This window comes from Hermetia illucens, chromosome 3 (assembly GCF_905115235.1).
Source record: "Hermetia illucens chromosome 3, iHerIll2.2.curated.20191125, whole genome shotgun sequence".
NCBI classification, from domain to species: domain Eukaryota; kingdom Metazoa; phylum Arthropoda; class Insecta; order Diptera; family Stratiomyidae; genus Hermetia; species Hermetia illucens.
The window spans coordinates 127,590,935-127,612,858 of NC_051851.1; the positions used below are offsets into that span (position 1 = coordinate 127,590,935).

The following is a 21,924-nucleotide window of genomic DNA, read 5'->3' on the forward strand; positions in this document are numbered from 1 at the left end:
GCTCGTTAGGTTCAGATCTCGTAAGCATTTCCAGCTGTGGAGAATATGTAAACGAAGAAAGAAGTCAAACCACCAGGCACATGTCGCGTATAGGTTTCTGCCTGTTGACTGGTTACTTCACGCATGCATGTGTCTACTTAAGAGCCAACTATTTGGGATTGAAACAAAACAAATGGAACGTCTGCTAAGTGAGACCAGACTAGTCGTGGGGCTTAACCTTATGATTGGCGTAGCAATGTCTTATGTTCACTGTCTGCTTTGCAATGGAGAAGCTCGCAGAATGTCTGCATTTATTCTTGCTTCCAGACATTGTTTACCTCCGAACAGAATATTTTCACAGGTGCTTCAAATTCCTCATATTACAGCGCCCTTGAAGGAGCAAGACTTGCATGAGTCGCTTTATCAAATATAATAATTCCTTAAAAATAATCTACTGTTGCAATGAAAAAGCTTAGAAATCAATATTGTGCCCGGAAGGACACAGTCAACAAAATCCCTCAAAACAAACTTTCAATGTAGGGTTAAAACTACCAGAAACCAAGCAAGCTAGTTAACTACAACTGCTGGAGTTACTAGTATCTAGTTAGTAAGAAAATTGTATGTGGAAGAACTTACGCCAAACAGCATCACCCAGGTGTAAAGATATCCGTGCCAAGGTAAAAAACAGGTCTTGCAACTTAGACAAGGTAGTTCTTTTTCTTCCTAGCAGCAAGTCGAGATGGAGTCGAGAAGTCGATGTTATTGGCGGAGCTGGTTATTGATAGGCAAAATGTTGCTTCCCAGAATATCAAGAACTCTTGTTAGCCCGTATAATTGTATCTATTGGATCCAGATGTTGCTATGGTTTTTGTGTCTTGCGGTTGTTGCCTTTATGGCTCGCTCACCAGTTGCATTGAACTTTAGTACTCGTTACTTATCTTGAGACTTATTTAGAGACACAAATGACATTGAACCATTCACAGAAGACAGCACAAAGCACAAACTATTTTTTTTATGTGTGACAAAATGCGTGATGCACTCCTTTGATATACACTAAAAATAACCAAGCACTGTGATATTTTTATCGTTTCCCTTTTAAGTTGTTTCACTATTTCTTTATCTTACGCTTCTTTTCTTTGTCAGAAGAACAATCACAGATGAAATGTAAGAAAGCTCACTGAGCGAAATTCACGACAAAAACAAGGAATATAAATTCAACCAGACGAAATCTAGACAATATTGGAACACCACATAGAAGGAACATATGTGCGCCTAGGATGCTGGTCTCCTTGTGCCTCTCCTTTTGCTTTTGCTCCTAGACTTTACTTGATTCCTTTGAGCCTTCTTCTCTCGTCTGCGAAGAAAATGGAGGCTGCGTTGGACTGTGTTGATGGGTTCTCCTCTCTGGATACTTGTTGTCGATATTGTGTTCTATTCTCGCCCTTTTTATGATACTTTTCCTTTTATCCTGATTATTGTGCTTTTCTGCTTTAAAGGATGCTTTATTACGCAAATGTATGAAGCACAATTATTGCAAACGAGAGGTTGATGAAGGTCTCCAGACGTTAAGGATAGCGTGTGCTACTAGTACTGCGGGAAAGGAAGAGATGCAGAAGTATCTGTAACACTCACTTTTTCTGTCATAAAAAGGCTGCAATTGGTGCAAGAGTGCGCTGGGATTTTGAAAGAACTAGAGCCTTCGGATCCGAACTCCTTTTTCGCTCTTCTTATCGCCACTGTGAGGAAGCTGGTTATTTCTCGCAAGGACCTTCCTTATTCACAGAAAACTACAATTTAACATTCCACTGAATTCAAAAACACAGAACTTTTCATCTACAACTCTCGGCTCGCCATTAGACAACCTTCTCACTACCGTCCAACTATAGATACAATCCGGGACTGGCTGGTAACGAAACAAAGTCACACGAAAACGCTAGCCTCTGCTGGGTCTTTCACCGATAAAAAACACCAGTGCCGAGTACACCAACGAAGGCAGCACCAACAAAACAAAGTGCTGCTTCTCTCTTTCCTACTTGCATTCTGCTCATGGGGTGGAAATCGTGGAAATTTCAAATGTGACGTCATTGTTCCACGGACGTCATTCGTTTCACGTATCGTATCGCATGGCAGATACAAGATACTTTACCGCAACCGGTCCAACGGAGCAGAGTTTTCTCAGATACATGTGCATGTACACGACGAGCGCAACGAATTCAATACACATGTAGTGTATCGCTCGCATACTAACCCAGTAACAGCAGATTGCGCGTGAAGGGAAAAAAGCGGAGGAACATATTTGAGAGAAATTGTAAGGACACGGTATCGGGGTAAGCAAGAGAAAATGTCAGTCCATTGAGGAGAAATATGTTGGTTGCGCAGAGCGTGTTTTCCTATGAAGCTAGCAAGAGGGGTGCCCAGCAACTTAGCACGCGGTAGCAAAGTAGGTTTGATACCAACTATACTCTGCAGCCAAGCGACCCACATGGACAGGAGATGGGGAGCATCTACTCAACTTGAGATGTAGACGATGCATTGATCCACGGAGAACATACAACTCCCGCGATGCGAAAGCTTTTGCTCATAAGCAAAGCAATCAGATACAAGATATTTTTCTGAACTGCTAACTCACTTTTTATACGAAAGCCATCCCATGAGATGCGCAATGCTCAGCGGGGAACTGTAGTTCTACAATGATACAGACAGGGGAAAGGTGGCAGTTTCGAAATCTTGCTGCACCAGCACAGTATCTGAACCACACATCCATCATTTCATCATCCCTTAGGAAAAGGGCCTTGGCCTTCTCAACTTGTTTCCTAGGCACAGCTCCATGACCATCACCATCGCCCTGCCTACCTTCACACCTTTCGTCATGTTGCAGGTTATGGGTATTGCTGTCTTTGATACGCGCTGGGAGCTCCTCAGGCTCCGGATGTACCATCATCAATGCGAAATGAATTGATGGCGCTTGATAGGATGGCAACAAACAACCTTGAGGTTGGGTACGATATGATAAACAAGAAAGTAGTCATCTTGGTAGCGGTGGATTGTCGGCAAAAGTAGTACTTTGGTAGAAAGACTTCAGCTTTTCCACGAAATAGGAGAAATTGTTCTGACTTCTCTCTCATTAGTGCGTTGAAGAATTCAAATGACGAATGCCGCGCTTAGTCAGGCAAGTGATTAAAAGTCTTAATTTAATGTTCACACTAAGAGCTTTGTTACGTGTGGAGACACCTAAGATAGAAATGGTAACAATGCTTAAGGCGAAATAATTGTATGCTTTAGTATTATACTATTAGTAATTAAAAATTTCCCCATGAATGAACCTATCCAAACAGAGGGAACAACACGACATTTCGCCAAAGTTAGGAGCCATCGATTTTCGACGCTAGTATCGGGAAGCAGTCACCATTATTTTGGTAAATCAAATACTCAAAAACAATTTTTTAAATAAGTTCACCACGTTCCATGCCTTCAAGGCAAATATTCAAGCACATCAAAGTAATAAATTCTGTTAAGTGAAATTGCACTGCGTCCTAGACGAACTATTGTGCCCCCTTTACTCCTCATAGTGTCCCAATAAACTATGTATAGTGTGTCAAGGGAGCCTATAACCGTCAGGAATTTAATAAATTCCCTACTTCCAATTATTTCATGTTCACATCTGGCATTAAGTATTATCTCAGTTGCCTGAACCTATTTTGCAGGGGACCAAACAGGCTCCGACAAACAGGGCTGGATGGCAACGATCCTTGCTATCTCCGAACCAAGTCGACTCACATTTTCTCAGTTGACAGCCCCGGATAAGTCAAAATTGTTGTGAATTAACGTGAGCGGCGATAACGAAGACGATACAGCATGGCATAGATTTATGATTTGGCAAACGTCTGTCCCGATAATATTCTTGGCAGAGCTACATTCAAAGCTATGGCGCCATTAATTTGGCAGTACAGGCTCAGTTCAGATAGGCTCTTCACTAACACCTGATCCCACCTCTAAACATAAACTCCCATAAGGATTTGTGTCAACCCACGTGAGATTTCCTTGCTCGTATAGACAACCATGGCGACTGCACTTTCCAGGGTAGATAGGGGCTTGCAGCTGAGACCCAAACTATAATGATAGCACCAACAACAGAAACACAACAAGTAAAAAAGCCGAAAAGGCGACTGATAGTGAAAAAGGGAGTGACACCGTAGAAGATAAGAGCTCTTCCCGCCAAAAAGGAGAGAAGTCATCGAATTCAAGTTCAGAAAGGGGATCACGGGAAAAAATGGAAACTTCCAAGCTGCGTGATATCCCTTTATCGGGGAAAATGGATAATGACTCCCCAACCAGGCGGAAACCCAAACATCTCACCGGAAAGGATGGGCCTCGTTCGAAAAATAAGGGCGGAGAGAAAAAGACTACTCAAAAGGTGCGTGGTGGCCGTACGGAAAATCAAGGCTGCTACCATAGTCCAGCGAAACATCTCTATGAATGCCAAAAATTACACAATAAAGATGAATGTACTGCTGCATCTTATTGCACACCAGCCAAACTCACAGAAGACATCCGAAAAGAAACTGAGGAAAAACACATTGCTAGTACAGCGTCTAGTTGCAAAAATGCAGTGTCTAGATGCACAAAACGCAGTGCCCTTAGCCCGCCAGATGAGAGACAAACAATCGACAAGAGGAGGCGAAGGGAAAACAGCGTGGATCTACCGACAAGGACTCCGCAGCAAGAAAAATTCCATGAGGTGGTAACCAAATGGATCAAGTAACGTCGCAAAAGGAGAAAATTCAACCACAACAACCTAAGTTGAATAGTGACGGCAGTGGCTTTACTGTAGCAAAATCGAAAAGAAAAGAGACAATCGACGGTCAAAGCAGGAAGATCTTTCACAGAAGTTCTTCAAGAAATCCGCAACAACGTAAACTTGAAAACGCTGGCGTAGATGTTAAATCTATCCGGCAGACTTCAACCGGCGATTACTTCTCGGGCTTGGGTCGAAAACCGATAAGGAGAGTACATTCTAGACACGAAAGCAGTGATTTGAAGCCTAGAATACTTGAAATCAGGGATCTGGATTGTCTAATCAACATGGAAGAGATGGAGGAAGAGATAAAAAGGGATTACGAAGATGTGACTAACCCTAAGGTGGACGTTACGTCTGCCAACTGCATTGAGAAGACAGCAAACCAACTTCTTCATTGTGGGAAAGTAAAGATCGGATAGATTATTTGCAGAATAAGGCGAAAGGCAGTTCCAACCCGGGCATACGGACATATAGCAGGGGCTTGCAAAGGGCAGGACAAAAACACATTATGTCACATCAAACATGCATAGGAGCGCAATTGCTCACAACCTAATTGGGCGGCAGGCGCAAAAAGGAAAAGCTGACCTGTTGCTTCCCAGCAAGCAGTACCGAGATAGGAACTCACCATCGTGGTATGCCGATATACCTGGCATTGTTGCCACGAGTGCGGGCCCATGGTCAAGGAGATAGCTTCGTTTGAGTTCTTTGTGCGGAAGTGACGTTTATCAGCGTTTGCCTCACACCAAGAATTCTAGTCGGAAGAGAGATTAATGGCAGAGTCCTCGAATGGCGCATGCCTCAACCAGATTCTCGAGGCATACAAATTTTGGAGATGGTCGACAGGACAGGACTTATTCATCTAAATATCGGTAGTACCCCAACAGTCTGACTCCTTGGTTGCGCTATAACCTTTGCTAGGCAATCCTCGTTGTCAGCGGTCCAGGACTGGCAGGTGCTGGAAGATTTCACGAGCGATCATCAGTACATTTCCTTCGAAGTGACAAACGGTTCCTCCCTATGTTTTAATGTCCGGCCTACCGGCTGGAAAATCGGGAAACTCCACGTTGGAAATTTATCGAGCCTCTTTCAAGAAGGGTAAATCAACGATAAGACCCCACAGACAGAAGAATTGCGACAAAATTGCTAGTTCACTCAACAATAAGCCTTATCACCCCACTTTGTAATGTATCGGCTCCCAAAAGGAAATTGCGTCCCGGTAAATTGCCCGTGTACTCGTGGACAGCTGAAATTGCTAGCCTACGAAGGAACAGCCTCAGATTTCGGCAGATTACTCAGCGTACAAGGAGACAAGACAAGGAGACCCTCAGATCAGCAAAGTAAAATCAAAAGGCGGAAGGCACGCTGCTGGCAGGAACTAATCAACGACGTGAACTAGAGCCATGGAGCCTCAGATGTAAGCTCGTAACCAAGAAAACTCGGTGTTCATCATCCATCCATGGAAACAGCGAAGATGGAAGAAATCGTATAGGTCCTTTTTCCTGTCGACCTCATCCGAGCTGACGCTATCGATGAGGGAGTGAGTACTGAGGAATGCAAATCTCACTGCCAAGAGTGAGATTCGAACCGCGACCTTCCGAAAAACAACCTTGTGCTCTAACCACGCAGCTATTCAGAAGGTTAAGCTAGGCTTCATACAGAAGCCTGGGAAAGATGGCTATTCTAATCCAAAGGACTTTAGAGAGATTAGCTTGAAATTATTCTTGCTGAAAGGTTTGGAGAGACTGCTTTAGCGTCACATGCGTGGGAAGGCACTTAGGTCGCACCCACTAAATGAAAACCAACATACGAGTACTTACCAATGTGGAAAGTCCTGTCAGTCTGCTTTTTATTCCTTGATTTCAAAGATAGAGCATGCAACTCTGAAGGGTGAGTACGCGATGGGGGCGTTCGTTGGCATTGAAGGGGCGTTTGATTGTGTGCTTGTCCAAAAACTTTGTGATGCCGCCAGAGCGCGAGGTGTGTACTTTAATTATGATAAGTAGATATATACTATGTTAACGCAGAGATTACCGTGTGCCGAAGTGGGTGTCGATCACTATCTAATTGCAGAAGCAACGGAAGGCTGCCCACACCTGTGTGAAGTATACTGATTGACTATGCAAATTGCAAAATTTGCCAATACACGCTCAAGCTTATGCTGATAACGTGGCTGTGCTTGATATTAATCGGGATCTTGGAACGGTGAGTAGAATTATACAACATGCCGTTGATTTGACATACAGTTGGTGTCTCAGGCATAGATTTTCAATTCTAAATAAAACCGCAATGGTATTACTTTCCGAAAAAGAAAAAATCGGAATGACAATGCCTCTCAGAGATGAGGGGTAGAACCCTGCCACTCTTCGAAAAAGTGAAATATATGGCAGTCACTCTAGATAAAAAGCTTATTTGGGAGAAACATGTAGAGGTAAAGTTGAGATAAGCTCTCACAGCCTATGCCTGTGTAGAACACAGGCCTCATGTGGTAATATCGATATACGTTGCAATCATTAGACCGATGCATACGTACTCAATTTGCAGCCCCTGAATATAATTATTCAAAGCACTGCGTTGAGAGCAGCCATTAGAAAAGTTACAGGCAGAACTGGATCCCGTTCTTGCAATGCCTTCTGGCTCTCGGGTGCCAACACATCTGTTTGGGAGGAGATATGAAATTACGCAGAAACGATCAGAAACTTGGAAAGTCTCAGAGGAATGCCTGACAGAAAGAATACGAAAGTATTCTATATCGATGGCTAAAAATAAATCAAGGTTCTGCATCTGGAGTCTGCTTCTCGAATAAAAACGAGAAAAGGGCCTTTTGGACAATATGCAACGGTTTTTGAAGCCGACGTTTATGCGAACCTAAGGACGGCAAACTAGGTGATTGACAAGCGGTTGAAGGGCAGGCGCATCGCAATCGGCAGTGATAGCCAGGCTGCATTGAAGACGTTGAGTAGTCAATTCAACAGCTCGAAAATCATTCAGGAATGCAGAAACCGTTTGAACTCTATTTCTTGATTCAATACGGTGGAACTACTCTGGGTACCTGGTCACTGTAGTGTAGAGGGAAATGAAATCTCAGATGTCTTAACAAAAGAGGGCTAAAACTGCCCGATGTCGGGATCGGGGCAACTGAAGTATCAGTAGCATTAACTAATAAGACTGTTTTCACCAAGTGGAAACAAGCTTCCCATAATGACAAATGGCAGAGCCTAAATACTTCTAGACACACCAAACTTTTTCTGTCAGAACCAAACATGCATACCGCAAAGTTTATCCTGTCGAAAAGCAGGAAGACTTGCAGGAGTATTATAGGCGTTCTGACAGGTCATAATCCACTAGCTAGACATATGTCCACAATAGGAATTATTCAACATGTTACGTGTCCCTCCTGTAATGAGGATGCGGAATCCATGGACCATTTTTTATGTGATTGTCCCGCCTATGAATGCATCACATCCACTAACGGGAATCCTGCGATACATTAACGATATTTCGGATATTCCGTTAGAAGGAAAACTCCACCACATTGGGCCACCACGGTATTAGTGCTCAGTAGATACAGCTTCCCCTACACCGCAAACACACAGAATGTAAGCTAGTAACAAATTTCGACGATGTTCCCTCGAATTGTAAAGTCAAAACCAAACGCAATAAATTGTAAAACAATGAAATGTTATCTTTGAACTGAAATTCCATTAATATTTTTTATAATACAAATACAGTGGAATCCCGATAATTCGTATGGTCAATGGACGGACGACTTGGTACAAAATATCGGGATTACCAATTATCGGAAGTAGAAAATAAAGAAAATTAACTTTGGAGACCGGAAAATTTGTACTGGTCGATGTACATATTATCGAGATTCCATTGTATATGATACTTTCGCATTGCCAAATAACAACAAAAGATACAACATACACAAAATCGAAAACAGCTCTTCATTAAGCAGCAAATTCGACCAAATGGATTATACATACATTAAATTATTCTATTTATTGCTGATATGTTATATATGCTGGTTTAACCAATATCCTATGTGTACACATCATAAACTATAAAAACACGTGCTACTTACAATTTGTGCTGTGCTACGAACTGGCAAAACCTCCAGACTTACCTGAAAATAAAAAATGCGAACAATTTATCTCTATATATCGAGGCAAATTTAACAGAAAAGATTAATTTCATATAAATATTAATATATGTCTTTCATTTCTGAATAAATAATAATATATGTCTTCATACTTATTAATAAATTATTTCTAAAAAGCAATGGAAAAAATGTACAAAATTCTCCTTCCTTATTTTCTAGAGATTTGTTGTGATACGTTAGTAATCAGCGAAGATAACAAAAATGGACAAAAGACTTGGGAGTATCAGATGATGATTTCAGTACTAAAAATGCAATCATGCCCATATTAGCCGCAGGCCACTTTCTGGGTTTGAATCTACCATCCGTATCATATTAGCCTGACGATAAACATTGTACTTAGCAGCTAATCCTGGCAGGGGTGCAGTGAAGGAGATGGATACCAACTACTGCAAGGACTCATGGTTGCATCTAATTAGTTTAGTAGAAATAATTCACGTTATCTTATAAACAAGATGAATCATAATGTTTCGTTTGAAACGTAACAGCGGTTCCAAAACCAAAACACACCACTTCACATCTATTTTCCACTTCTACGTATTAGCTCAGAAGCCATAAACACACATAAACATAAACATAAGTACTCCAAGTAAGGTTTCCAGATAACAGCCACTAAAGAAGTTCACAGAATCGAAACATTTCAATGGGATGAATCAGGCCATAAGCACCCGCACAGATACCAAGGAAACTGTTCAATTGCACAATAGATAAGATTCTCCTGATAAGATTAATCTCACAATAAAATCTAACTCCGTGCTGGGACACAATGGAAAACAGAAACATGAAGCATGGATGGCTTTATCACCATGTGGAAATACTTCCTGGGAATATTCAAACAGGATAATCCTGCCTCGGTGATTATAAGCTAACGATTTTTTGCCGACACAATGTCGCCGACAGCGATTTGTTTTCCATTAAGGAATGTATCAATATCAATGGATAGTATCTATGGGTGTTTAATTTGTTCCTGTTTTGTGAACGTCTAGTTGAACTGTCATGTCTAGAATGGATATACAGAGGTACTCCAAAAAAATATTAGAAATTGAAATTTAGTTGTGCTCGGTTTTTTTTGGTTTGGTTGTTACTAAGTTCACTAAAACGCCATTCAAATTAAGCTTAGTGGAGATGTATGACACTCATAACATATATATACTCAATAATAATTTTGGTAACATATTATATTTTTATAAAAATCCTAATCAGACTGAGTAGTATTTCCATAGCATATATTTCATAGCTTTTGTAACTGCCTATAATAGCCGCATGTTTTAAGATTTTCTCCTACAATAGTTTGAATAAACTTCAGTAAGCATAGGAAATTGGGTAGCAACCGCATTCGGCGCAACAAAATGTTAAGTAAATGTCATTCGAAATATCTAGCCATACAGGAGAAGTGAGTAGTTCAAAACGTCAATCAGAAATCGCAAGCACTGAAATAAGCCTATGTCATTATGGGCAAGCATACGTACAGTAAACTAATGTACTAAAAAATTTAAACCCTTGTTCTACAGCCTCTGTCCTACTCAGAGGCAGGATTGGCTCGACTTGATCAGTTGCACCATTTAGCTCAATCATAGCTCTGATCTAGATGGAATCGTGTGAACGTATTGGCCTTTTGACCATTTTCCATCAACCTCAATGCTCACACCAATCTTGGCAGGTGAGTTTAGGTCCCTGCGAATTACATGTCCATACCACCGGAGACGGTACGACGGACGAGGAGTGGCAAAAGGACGCTTCCTTGATGGACACTGACAAACACACAAAACGGTTTTAATATGCCTTACCAATTTAATCCACGCCATGTATTTCTCTAGCAGTAGGTGTTGCTACCGAGTGGGTCTGTGTGGCACATGTTCAAAAGTTTTCATGATATGGGACAGCAGCCGGACCGGACAGTAATTGGAATTCTGCTGAATTGCCTTTCTTTTCTAAAATGGAACAGTGGTGCTTTCTTACTAGTCTGATTGTGTCCGACACCCCTACAATAATCCGATTAAAGTGTGCTTGGTCTCAACCCTTCGTTTTCCAGAGCTCAGTTTTTGTGTAGATAAATTTATTTTGCAGCTTCCATCTTCTTCGTGGAGTTGCCTAACTTCCTTCAAGAAAATTACATTAACATTGTAGTTGAAAGTTCCTGGATCTAAGAACAATATTGATCAAGTCTCAGTTCATATTTAGATGATCCTTACTTGGTCCTCAACCTAAAAAAGTGACAACTAATTGTCCTTACAGGATAAATGAAGATGATACCGAAAATGATTTCCAAAATCCTTAAGTCAGAGGTCATATTTTTCTCACTTCTCCCCCTCCCTCGTGATCCTTATAAACTCAAATTTACCCAACATCCTCTGTCACTTTCTCTGCTTCGTTAAACCCACTCAATCGAAGGTCAAGATTACCTTCTATAAGCAATGAATCTAATCATTAATCTCTTTCGGCTTGCTCTTCTAGACCGACATTTCCCTTGTCAGATGCTAAGCTGTGCCTCAAGCGAATTCACAATCCACAAATTCCAGAACAGAAACATCTAGAACACCACGTATTGATGTCACTCTGACAGTATATGCGTTGCAATTCCTTGAAAGGTGCCACTCCCACTAATTCCTTAGATGCTGAATGTCTGGAGACTGAAAAAAAACGAAATAGGTTTTCTCCGCTGGAAGCAATTCCCATGTATATGTTCTTGCATCCGGTCTATTACCCATCCTTAAGTCTATTCCTCTTTTCTATCTTGTTAACTCAAAGGACAGACAAATTGGGCACAACTGATAACGGGAAATCTCAGTTTGTAAGAAACCAATCAGGTTACGATAATTTGTGGGGCAAACAGCTTATAAGGAAATTTCTCCTCCTACTCCCAACTAGAAGGGCTGCTTAATCGCGAGGCATCAAAGTTTGCTTTGAGTCCGAAAATAAATTTGCAATTAAATTGCAACGATGTACGGAACTGCGAGCGACTAACTATAAAGAGCGTCACTTAGATGCCATTGTTCAGCAAATACTTTATTTGACTTCCACCCAAGAAATGTAGTGGCACTGAGGTTTTGGAATAATGACAATATTCATACTACCACTTTGGATGCTGGTAGGAAGCAAAGCAGGAAAAAGAGTTGATAGGCCCGGAATTTTGCTGACTGTATGCATTTCCGGAGCATATATAGATAGTTTGGGAAACCATCCCCTTATAAAGGCCGGGGCGCAGCACCTTCATGTAAAGCATAATTGAAGGGTAAAATCTCATTGACGTACTAATTAGGACACGGTCGTTAGATCAACTACTTCAAGCATCCATCCTCATCCAAGAACCTTGGGTTGTTGGCGGAGAAATTAGGGGCTAAGGCCCTTTCCCACATATAGTTTTTAAAGGCCTTCAAGCTATCCTGATTAACGCTCAATGTAATGACGCAAAGTTGACCATAAAAGGAAAAAAGTCAACAGGGGGGCAAGAGGCTTTCTTATTTCCATATGACGAGATGAACTTCGCAGTAGAACATTCACAAGAACTATTCAATATTCCATAGTGTCAAAGCATCTGGGTAAACCTAGGTTGCGGTATTAATTTTCGGCATATTTGTCAGGGAAGTTCAAAACTATTAGAATATATAGAATGAACCGAACTGCAAATCCCCAGCTTAGTTAATGTACCTACTCTTTTTAATGTCGCCATCGGCATCAAGATGGTATTCTCCGGCACAGCGGCTTTTGTAGAACAGTGATAGGTATCGACTGATCTTTTACTACTAGACTACAGTTGAATTGATTGAAAAATGAAATATATACGCTTGTTATCACTAGTGCATGGAAAGGTGCCTTTGGAAATCCTTGTTCAAGCATTATGTGGTTCTGATACCTTCAGACCATATGATCTCCAGTTTTGTCTTTGAGAAGACGCCGTAATCGTCAAAAGAAAAGTGATCGAAAAATGGTAGTTTGAAATACCAAACATAATAAATTTCACAAGTTAGTCATGGAAAGGAGATCGGACTCGAGGTTGTTTTCGGAAATGCGAACATGGAACTGGCCCAGCCCTTCCAATGAATGGCAGCCATACACCAAGCCAGGAAGTATGCTATTTCACAAGTAGCAGAACGAAGGTAATATTATTATTATTCTGTTAGGGGAAAGTCGCACCGCGTCCTTGAAGAACTATTGTGCCCCGAAGATAATATTATAGGAATCTGTTACGATAGTCATGCACCCACACAAAATGGTTAGTGTGTAGCTCTGGTCAGTTGCTGCTTAAACTGAGCCGATTAGACGACAAATTCCTGATGAGAATGTCAGGTCAAAATGCTGGCAGGCCTGAGGGTTACACTTATACGCAGCTCAGGGATAGGAGGAGACGGCGTTGCCTTCCATGTGCAGTTCACCGCTCTAAGTCGAAGATACCTAAGAAAGATTTCTTCAACAAAGGATTAGTGAATTGCCTTGAAGTTGAAGTTGAAGATGCGTCAAAGCCCGCAATCATTGCAGACGCTGAGTAAGCGCTTTAGCAGATCCTACAATATAGTGTACAAAATATGTGCGATCTGATTACTTAGAGCTGCGACTCCACCCAATTTCTCAGCCCAACTACATCACTATTTCTAATTCCAAATTGTAATTTGCGCGTCGACCCGGAAAAATATGGAAGTCCAGAACAGGACAACGTGACCCTAAATTTCACACTGAATATGAAATTGCAAAGTCTCAAAAGGATTTCTGCATAGGTTACGCACATCGTATCGACAACACCTCCAACATGATTAGGCCAGTTTGATGACAGAAATCCCTAAGACCATGAATGTATGGTAAGAGCAAGTGAGCAGGGTCGAGCCGGCTTAGATCTTCAGAACCAATCCATCGCATCCACGAAGGAAAGCAGTTCCCCCACCCTGCAGCTAGAGATCCCTCTCAGGTGCTCAAAGAATGGTTTATCTAGTGTCTGTGGTCTGGCTCTAGCTGGAACTAAGCAATTGCAAGGGAAAACCCTGAGGTTTTCTCTCTCTTCTCTGCAGCTTCGACAAATTATAGGGTATGCCGACTCCAGCCGCACGATACCCTATAAGCCAGTGTTTAATAATAATAATCGTGGGCGCAATAATCCAATTGGTTCAGGATTACTGCACCCTGTAGGAGGCAATGTGGTCGGCATTGCGCTCGCCTGAAATTATTCCCCTGATTTGACTCAGGTACTCATTCACAGTCGACTAGTACCCGACGTCGAATCGCGATACAAATTGCACTGCCACCAGTGAGATTTGAACCGCAACCTTCTGTACGACAGCCTTGCACTCTAACTACTAAAATATCCGGACACTGGTTTCGTTATAGACGGGCCAAATCGTCCTTGACTTGTCACAGGTGGTGAGCTCTCCTAAGTAGTGCGAAATTCTACCCTTAAAAGTCGCCAGTGATACCAGACTGTGCCCACTAAAAGTTCTGGCTGGCCAGTTAGTCAGCCCGCTCATTCCACTCCATGTTCCTATGACCGGGAACCCAGAGACGGGTGATCATGAGCGTGCCGCCCAGAGTGTTCACCGCATTTCTGTACTGCCCCACCAACCTGAAGGATATTGCCGGCGAATACAATGGCCGGTTGACTGCTACTTAGAATGGCTATGTTACGCTTCGAGCCCAGATTATGCCCCGGTTATCGACAGGCTTCCAATATCGCCGGTACTTTCGGTTGGAATACAATGACAAATCCTGGGAGGCCGTACGACTGCACACTGTGTTCTCGAGAAAATCCCCGCACTGACTCCACACCCCATCGTTGACCCATAGGTGAAGAATTTTGTGTCGTAGCATTGCAACATGGCGCCGGTCTTTCAACCTGCCTTGATTAGAAAATCCATAGCAAAGTTTCTGATGAAGTTTAACTTGCGTGTGGCGTCGTGGCTGTCTAAGATGTTCCTATCGCTGTAAGGGTTCACTCGCCAGCATCGGACTGCCTTGGCCTAATAGCACTGTACGCTACATTGTATTTAATGTGGAGGTCTAGACAGTGAATACTTCTATCATCAGTAAGATCTCAGCTTCACCCGATATAACACTAACCGCGGCGATCACATTATCTAATAAAGTAAGTGCAGAATGCGTATGGGCGTGAAAACAGTTCTGCTGCATTCCAACATACGTGGAACTTACAGTGGTACAACTTTATGTTACATGAGGTGCGAATGTTACAAATGGCTGAGATAGGTCTGCTAAATCTCATGACTTGGGAGAGAGTCCCACTAGCCAAAACGACATACATAATATAATTAGCTGCATATTACCCGCCCGCGATTCATAAGGCGCTGACCCGTTTCGTTTCCGTTTGTCATGCCCCGGTATTATAGGCTTATAACTTGCGCAGGATTGAAACTGATCATGACACTGAAACACAGCTTAGTTGCCAATTAAACAGGAAGTAGATAACAATAAGAAGGAACAAAAGATGTATGGGATTCCTAAATTATATCAAGAGAACATTGAAGATTACGAATTGCTATGTGTTACCGATTCTCTTAATTGGGAGCACCTTCCAAACAGGTCGCTATTCCCTTTAGTACCCACACTAACTAGGACAGGGGCAGTCGCCGTGTAGTCCAATGTCCAAACCCCGCAACCTAATTGACGAAACAATTAGGTTGGCCACAGAAGAAATCAATACTGCTACAGGAGCCAACAACAAAGTATTTAAAGTTGCTGAACTCAAGCAAAACTCACTTTCTCACCCGATAATAGCTTCCTCATAGACAAAGATGTAAAATCAATACAGATTATGAGACTTTCCTCCTTCCAATTAACTATTTAAGTATCGTAATCCGAAAGATGGGGCAAAGTCTCACAATGAATTTGCGCAAAAATTTACCGAAACAGAACCTCCCCCCCCCCAGTCTCACTGAAAAATATGGAAAAAAAATAAGCAACAATAAGAAGAAAGAGACTGTGTGGACGCCCTATACTCCACCAAGTGGTGGACAAGAAATATATAAGTTTATTTGGGGACACTTCAGCTGGAGAGCAGGGAACAGATTTCGAATTTATACAGAGTCATTTTAGCATTTCCTCAGTATTTTACCTCGAAAGAAACGGTGGAATATATTACCTATATATTACCAAACTAATGCGCCCATGAATTAGTCAAATCGGGAACTTATTCGATTTGCTTGACTCCTTAAGACAGCAAAATCTATACAACCCTATTTAGCGAATCAAGATAAATTCCGAAAAAAACTTCGTGTCTTCGCGTAGAACACGCCAGATACACTCCCTGTTCAAGTTATCGACAGCTTTCTCGGAATCGATGGAAAACCGGTGCAGCGAAGATCTAAATTCACAGATCTAAATGATCCGTAGGATTTGATGTGGTCAATGCAGGAGGATCCAGAGCAGAAACCAGCCTGCTCTTCTTTGCAATTTTAACCATCACCGCTTCTTCCACTCTCTGGGAAAGGCCTCGGGTTCCCAAGATTTCCGTTGGAATGACAGATCTGGAGTAACTGCAGGTGCAACGATATTTCTCTCTGGGGAGAGATCGTCAACCCCAGTGACTTTATTCCATTTGCGTACCTCACCGAATGTAATACGGTTAAGAACCCAGGTGAGCTGTTCTTTCTATCTCTTCAGTTGCTCGTCATCGTGAATGAGGAGTTAACCGTTAACGCTCTCCATAGGACCGTCGAAGGATATGCGACCACATGCAAACTCTTTCGCGACACAGTTCACACTTCTGAAATCATTGTGTCCTACTGCATCTTCCGTTTCCCTGACAGGCGCAATAACTAATTCCCTTTTGTCATGGGGCCCATTGCGCTAAACTTCCCGGAATTTAGTTCGGTATCGAAGTTCAGCGTGTCGCGCTCTCCCTCAATCTCTTCCCTACATTGATCCGCTGCCACGATCCCGCAGTCAGCCAGATCTTATGACACTCCTTCGGGAGGTGGCCGGCAACTTGCGAAGCATAGCACCATTAAATGGTGTCCGAGGCCGATGTCAGCATCGCCTATTACGCACATCCAAGAGACAAGTCCTAAATCTACTGCTGATCGCAAAGTGGTCAACCTGACTGCTAGTGCGGGGTTGGTCAGTTGAAACCACACACCAATAACTGACCTTATGCTGTGGTGATAATGCAACTGAAGCATAGTCTCATTGAAAATCAAAATAGAAGGAAAATATGTTGGAAAAGGGAGACTGTATGGATTGCCTGGTGGCACACAAAGGAGTGAATATTAGGAGCCATGCAAATTTGTATGAATTTGAAATTATGCATGAACTTTAATTTCTAGGGCAAGAATATAAATGCCCTACTTCAAATGATTTTGCTGTTTTTCCCTACATTGAAAGATTCCTTCCTTAAAATCATCAAATATTAATACCAGCCCTGTTGACTGGTATGAAGGACTTCCCATCCAATGAACTGCGAATCCTGTTGTGAAATTAACATTTGCCGAAAAGTTTTCGTACATGTAACCTCGTGGCTAAGCGAACTGGAAGAACAAAAATGTTTGAATCGAAAGAAACGGGGGTTACACGTGTATTAAAATGTCCGTCAATTTGAAAGGAGGGAATAAAGGAATGAAGTCGTTGACTCCATTGACTTTTGGTACACGTTTCGGTTTTCATTTCTGTCTTTTGTGGTGGCGATCCTTGATTCTTTCTTCGTATCCGCATATGATTGACTAGCGTGATATACCTACATTAAGCGATTGCGGTGCTAGCACAAAAGATGCCCCTTCCTGCAATTTTCTTCTAATTTCTCCGCGACCACATATTCGTCAAGAACCCAGAAATGAACAACAAATTAGGATGTCAAGGCAAAAGGAAAATGCTCGTCGTTGCTTTTTGGAGCAAAGTTAATAAACAAAATTTCCAAAGACACATATAACCTACGTAAATCGATAAAATTTACAATTTGCTGAACATGTTCTAAGGAAAAACCTGTGTATTTCGTTACGTCGAGAAGGTACATAAGTTAATGACTTTTAAAATACCCTTCACCCAAAATTTTTCCCATGTTAACGATGGAAAAATTTCCTTATTTAACTGGAATTCTGAACAATTGACTCGTCAATTTGTTAGAGAGCTCTGACTCCAAACACACAGATATTCGCAATTGTTCCAACTTATTCGTTATTGTTCACCGAGAGCACGACGAAGTTGTCCCAAATGCGTATTTAAGCTCCTTTGCAAAGGAGTGGAGAATAGGCAGTTTTACTACACTTTAAGCGGTTAGTTGGCATTTACAACTCCTATGAGAAGGAAATTAAAGATTCAGGTAATTCCCTACCTGTTAAAAATTGTTGACTTAATGAGAATGGAAGTTATTGGGCTAACAAATTGTATGGTATCCAAATTTTATTGTTAATCAAACCACCTCCACACTTCAAATAAATGCTACAACTTTTGGCTATTGTACGAGAACAAATATTGGTTCTTAGAATGCTTGTAAGCTCCTGCGTAATAATATCGAAAAAGGTTTGCAGCGATACAGATCAAACCTTTTTTAGTATATATCAAGAAGATGTCCTTGAAATGCATACCACTCTGCACCGCTATGATATTTGAGTGTTTCCAAGGCATGCCCCAATTGCCTGTTGAATTGGTGATTGACAGTATTCAGAAGAATAACCGATTGGCATGGAACTGAGGAGCGATTCAAAGGTGAAAGTGGGACTTCTTGATAACTCTGAATCTTACTGCCAGATCAATGAAGTAGCTGGAAGAAAAATATAGTCATTCTTTTAGATGTGCTGCGGCTGAAGTCCAGTTCGACACATTCATACTATAAGGTACCAACCAAATCCCACTGCTACCAGCCAAATTTGAACTGCGACCTTCCGTACGATAGCCCTTTCCTCTAACCACTACCCGAACACGATGCGGTGTTAAAATTTTCGTGTCCGTGACAAACAAATCTAACTGCTTACGAACAATACTAAGACTAACTGTAGGCGCCATAGCTACCGTGCAAGGTGATGGTTAGGACGCAAACAAACAGTTGGTAGCAATGTAAACTGAGCTCCTGATTTCCGTGAAAATACAAAAGGCGACCGAAACGGGCAGAGCAAAAGGAGCGTTAAGGATCTGTACTGCGGACCTGGATGCACTCTACCAGACGCTCTATCTGTACTTTGTTGAATTGGAAAACGCTTGATACTTGATAGGGCACATCTTGTATGGATGCACAATTTACCACGTCACACATCGTCCAAATAACTTTTACCTTGACATTGCGAAACTTTGTTGGAATCGAAGGGAGGCCGACATGGATTTACGCCACCACCTGCGTCGGCCTCTCCATAACATCAACTCGACTTCACAGCGGGTGTCCGTCAACATTAAATGAGAATGTGAAGTTCCCACTTCCCCTGAATAAAAGCCAAGCTCACCCAAAGCTGTGGTGCATTTAGGGCGTCCGCCAATTGGACGCTGTATGCCTTCCAATCAATGGCAATGGCAATCTTGCTCCGCCGCAGGCGAAACAGCACAACAGCAGTCGCAGTCTCCTTCAACATCAGCTTTACGTGTGTCGCAGATCAAGCTGACATCACCCCGCAGAAGGCATTGCAACCACCAATAATCCACTATAGAGGCAACCTTTTTTTTATTATTTATCTATTATTATTCAACGTTAAGCCACAGGAGACGGAACAAAGTTTTTTTAAAGTAAAAAGAAACAAAGCTAAACAGAATGTGGCCTCTGACGTTCCGTGGGTTTCAGCATTTGGACTCCAGTGGTTCCGCTCCGGGGGTGAGTTCCGGAAGGTTGAACATTAACCCTTATTGTAGGAGATGCAGACATAATCGCACGGTCCTTTTCGGTTCGAGATTGGTTTAAGGACCGCAATTAAGGAATAAGACTCCCGGATTGTAGGTAGGAAAGGTAACTCCATACTTTGCACTCTCTTTCCGCGATATGGGCGTAATCGCAGTCACAATGGAACTTCCACAAAGGAACTAACCGCGAATAACCGGGCTGGAATTTTTTGTCAGGGAGAGAGAGGCACTTGAGATGAATCTCTCGCATTTTTATCTTGACCAAGATGGCGTTTAATGTTAGCTAAAGAATCCGAATTTCCGTATAGATCTGCCTCTTAGTATAGTATTTGAAGTGATTGGTTGCATGAAGGAGCTTGATTATCAAATCCTGTCACAAAGCTATATCAATCATCATGATAGAACAATTTACGAGATTTAGATCCCCCTTTTCACTTACTTTACATCAATAATAATAATCTTTCGCGCAACAATCCAACCGGATCAGGGCATTTAAGTGCGTGAGAGCACTTCATTCAAAGCCGTAACGGCACAGTACAAGATTCTAGTACCTTATAGGAAGCAATGTGGTCAACATAGCGCTCGCCCGAGATTATTACCCTGATTTGACTCAGGTACTCATACTCACACCAAATACCCTGAGAATAAAAGCATTGGTGCATTGTTCAAAATACCTCGGATAACTAATTTTTCGCTATCACCTGTTCATTAAACGATACCTTAAGTACAGAAAATGTGTTCACTGCTGTGCTTAACAGTGGTGCCTCAACTTCTTTGTAACAACTGGTTTCTCAAGATGCGTTGCCTACGAACAGCTTCACCTATAGGCCCATACCGAAGCTATCATCTGCAGTGCCTTCCTACATCAGGTTTACTTTGCCTCTGTATCACCGACTCAGCGACTTATACGTGACGACTACTAAGAATCCTCATTTACACATCATCATGTCCCACAGACAACTAGTTGGTTTAAGATTGCCATTTAACACGCTCAATAAATCACATTTTAAAGTATGTCGAAAGCAGACCGGGGTATTGAGTCTTAGAAGCATGTTAGAGCACTTCGTCCAAGACCGTAATAGAACAGTACAGGTATACGGTTCACTGTAGATTTAGAGATATTACCCTGATTTGACTCAGGTACTCATTCACAGCTGAGTCGACTGGTATCCGAAGTCAAATCACGATACTGCCACCAGTGAGATTTGAATCGCGACCTTCCGTATGACAGCCTAGTGTTCTAACCACTTTACATTGATTTTGATTAAAAATAGGTTTACAGTCAGTGCACAGCATGCATGAGTTTGAATAAAGTTCACAAAACCTGCTGCTGTCGTTGATCAATTTTTTCCCAACATCGGTGGAGCATTTTATTCTGCATGGTCTGGAAAATTTCTATGGAGAGCGATATTTTCGTTCGATTGCTATCTTGCAAATGGCCGCGTTTTTTCTTCCTCTAGCTCACTGCTTGCATCTTCGTCGTTTAAAAAGTGGATAACTGAACCGCGTAAACTCAAAACGACTGGCAGAACGTCTAGCGAAACACCTAATCTGCGGTTAAAGGCATTAAATTGTTCGATATTAGGATACTAGATGAGCAGAACATCGAAGGAAAGTGAAACACACCAGATTGGGGCGGAATGGGCTCAGACACACAAGGTAAAGTTCTTGATAGCCTTTAACTCGGCAAAGGTCAGTGAAGATCCTTGTCATTGTCTGCATCAGGTCGACTCACACTCCCTTGTGATATCCTTGGATAACCAGTAGACAACCGTCATGTTGTTAACAAAGGTGAGCGGCATCACAGGGTATACTCTAATAAAGAGACCGCTGACCCTTGCAGGAGGTGTAAATTGGACCCATCAATAGGCAATGGAACAAAACAATGGAATATATACCCCAGGTGGCAGACCAGTTGTACTGGAAAATCCACCATTTCAGGAGGTCGGTTCTACGGATTCTGGGGTGGATCTTTCATTGCATCTGATCGATCCTTCTACTTTATTAGGGGGGTTACAAGATCACCACCATTGATAAATTACACAAAACCTTAAAAACGTAACCCAAATAACAAAAAACTAACCGCTAGCACCAAGGGAAGGAAAACTTAAAACTATAAAACCAACTAGTAATGCAGCGAAAACACGCTTGAGAAACTTATATTACAGATCAGCTCGCAAATTAAAGCTATACAGCGGGAAACTGAAATCCTCAACAAAACAACTCAAGCTAGCTC

General features: G+C 42.0%; 1 protein-coding gene across 5 annotated transcripts in view; it reads right to left on the reverse strand.

Moving 5' to 3' along the window:
- Positions 1–21,924, reverse strand: part of LOC119650840 (dual specificity tyrosine-phosphorylation-regulated kinase 2) — a 276,384-nt gene that overhangs the window by 178,916 nt on the left and 75,544 nt on the right. Inside the window, exon 2 of one of the 5 annotated variants that reach the window (XM_038053981.1) lies at positions 8,862–8,903. The exons of 2 other annotated variants lie outside the window; for them this stretch is intronic. In XM_038053981.1, the coding sequence (XP_037909909.1) occupies positions 8,862–8,903 (42 nt within the window). Of the gene's footprint in view, positions 1–615; positions 1,894–8,861; positions 8,904–21,924 lie in introns of those variants that run through there. 2 more of the 5 variants (XM_038053986.1, XM_038053985.1) reach the window with 2 other exon arrangements.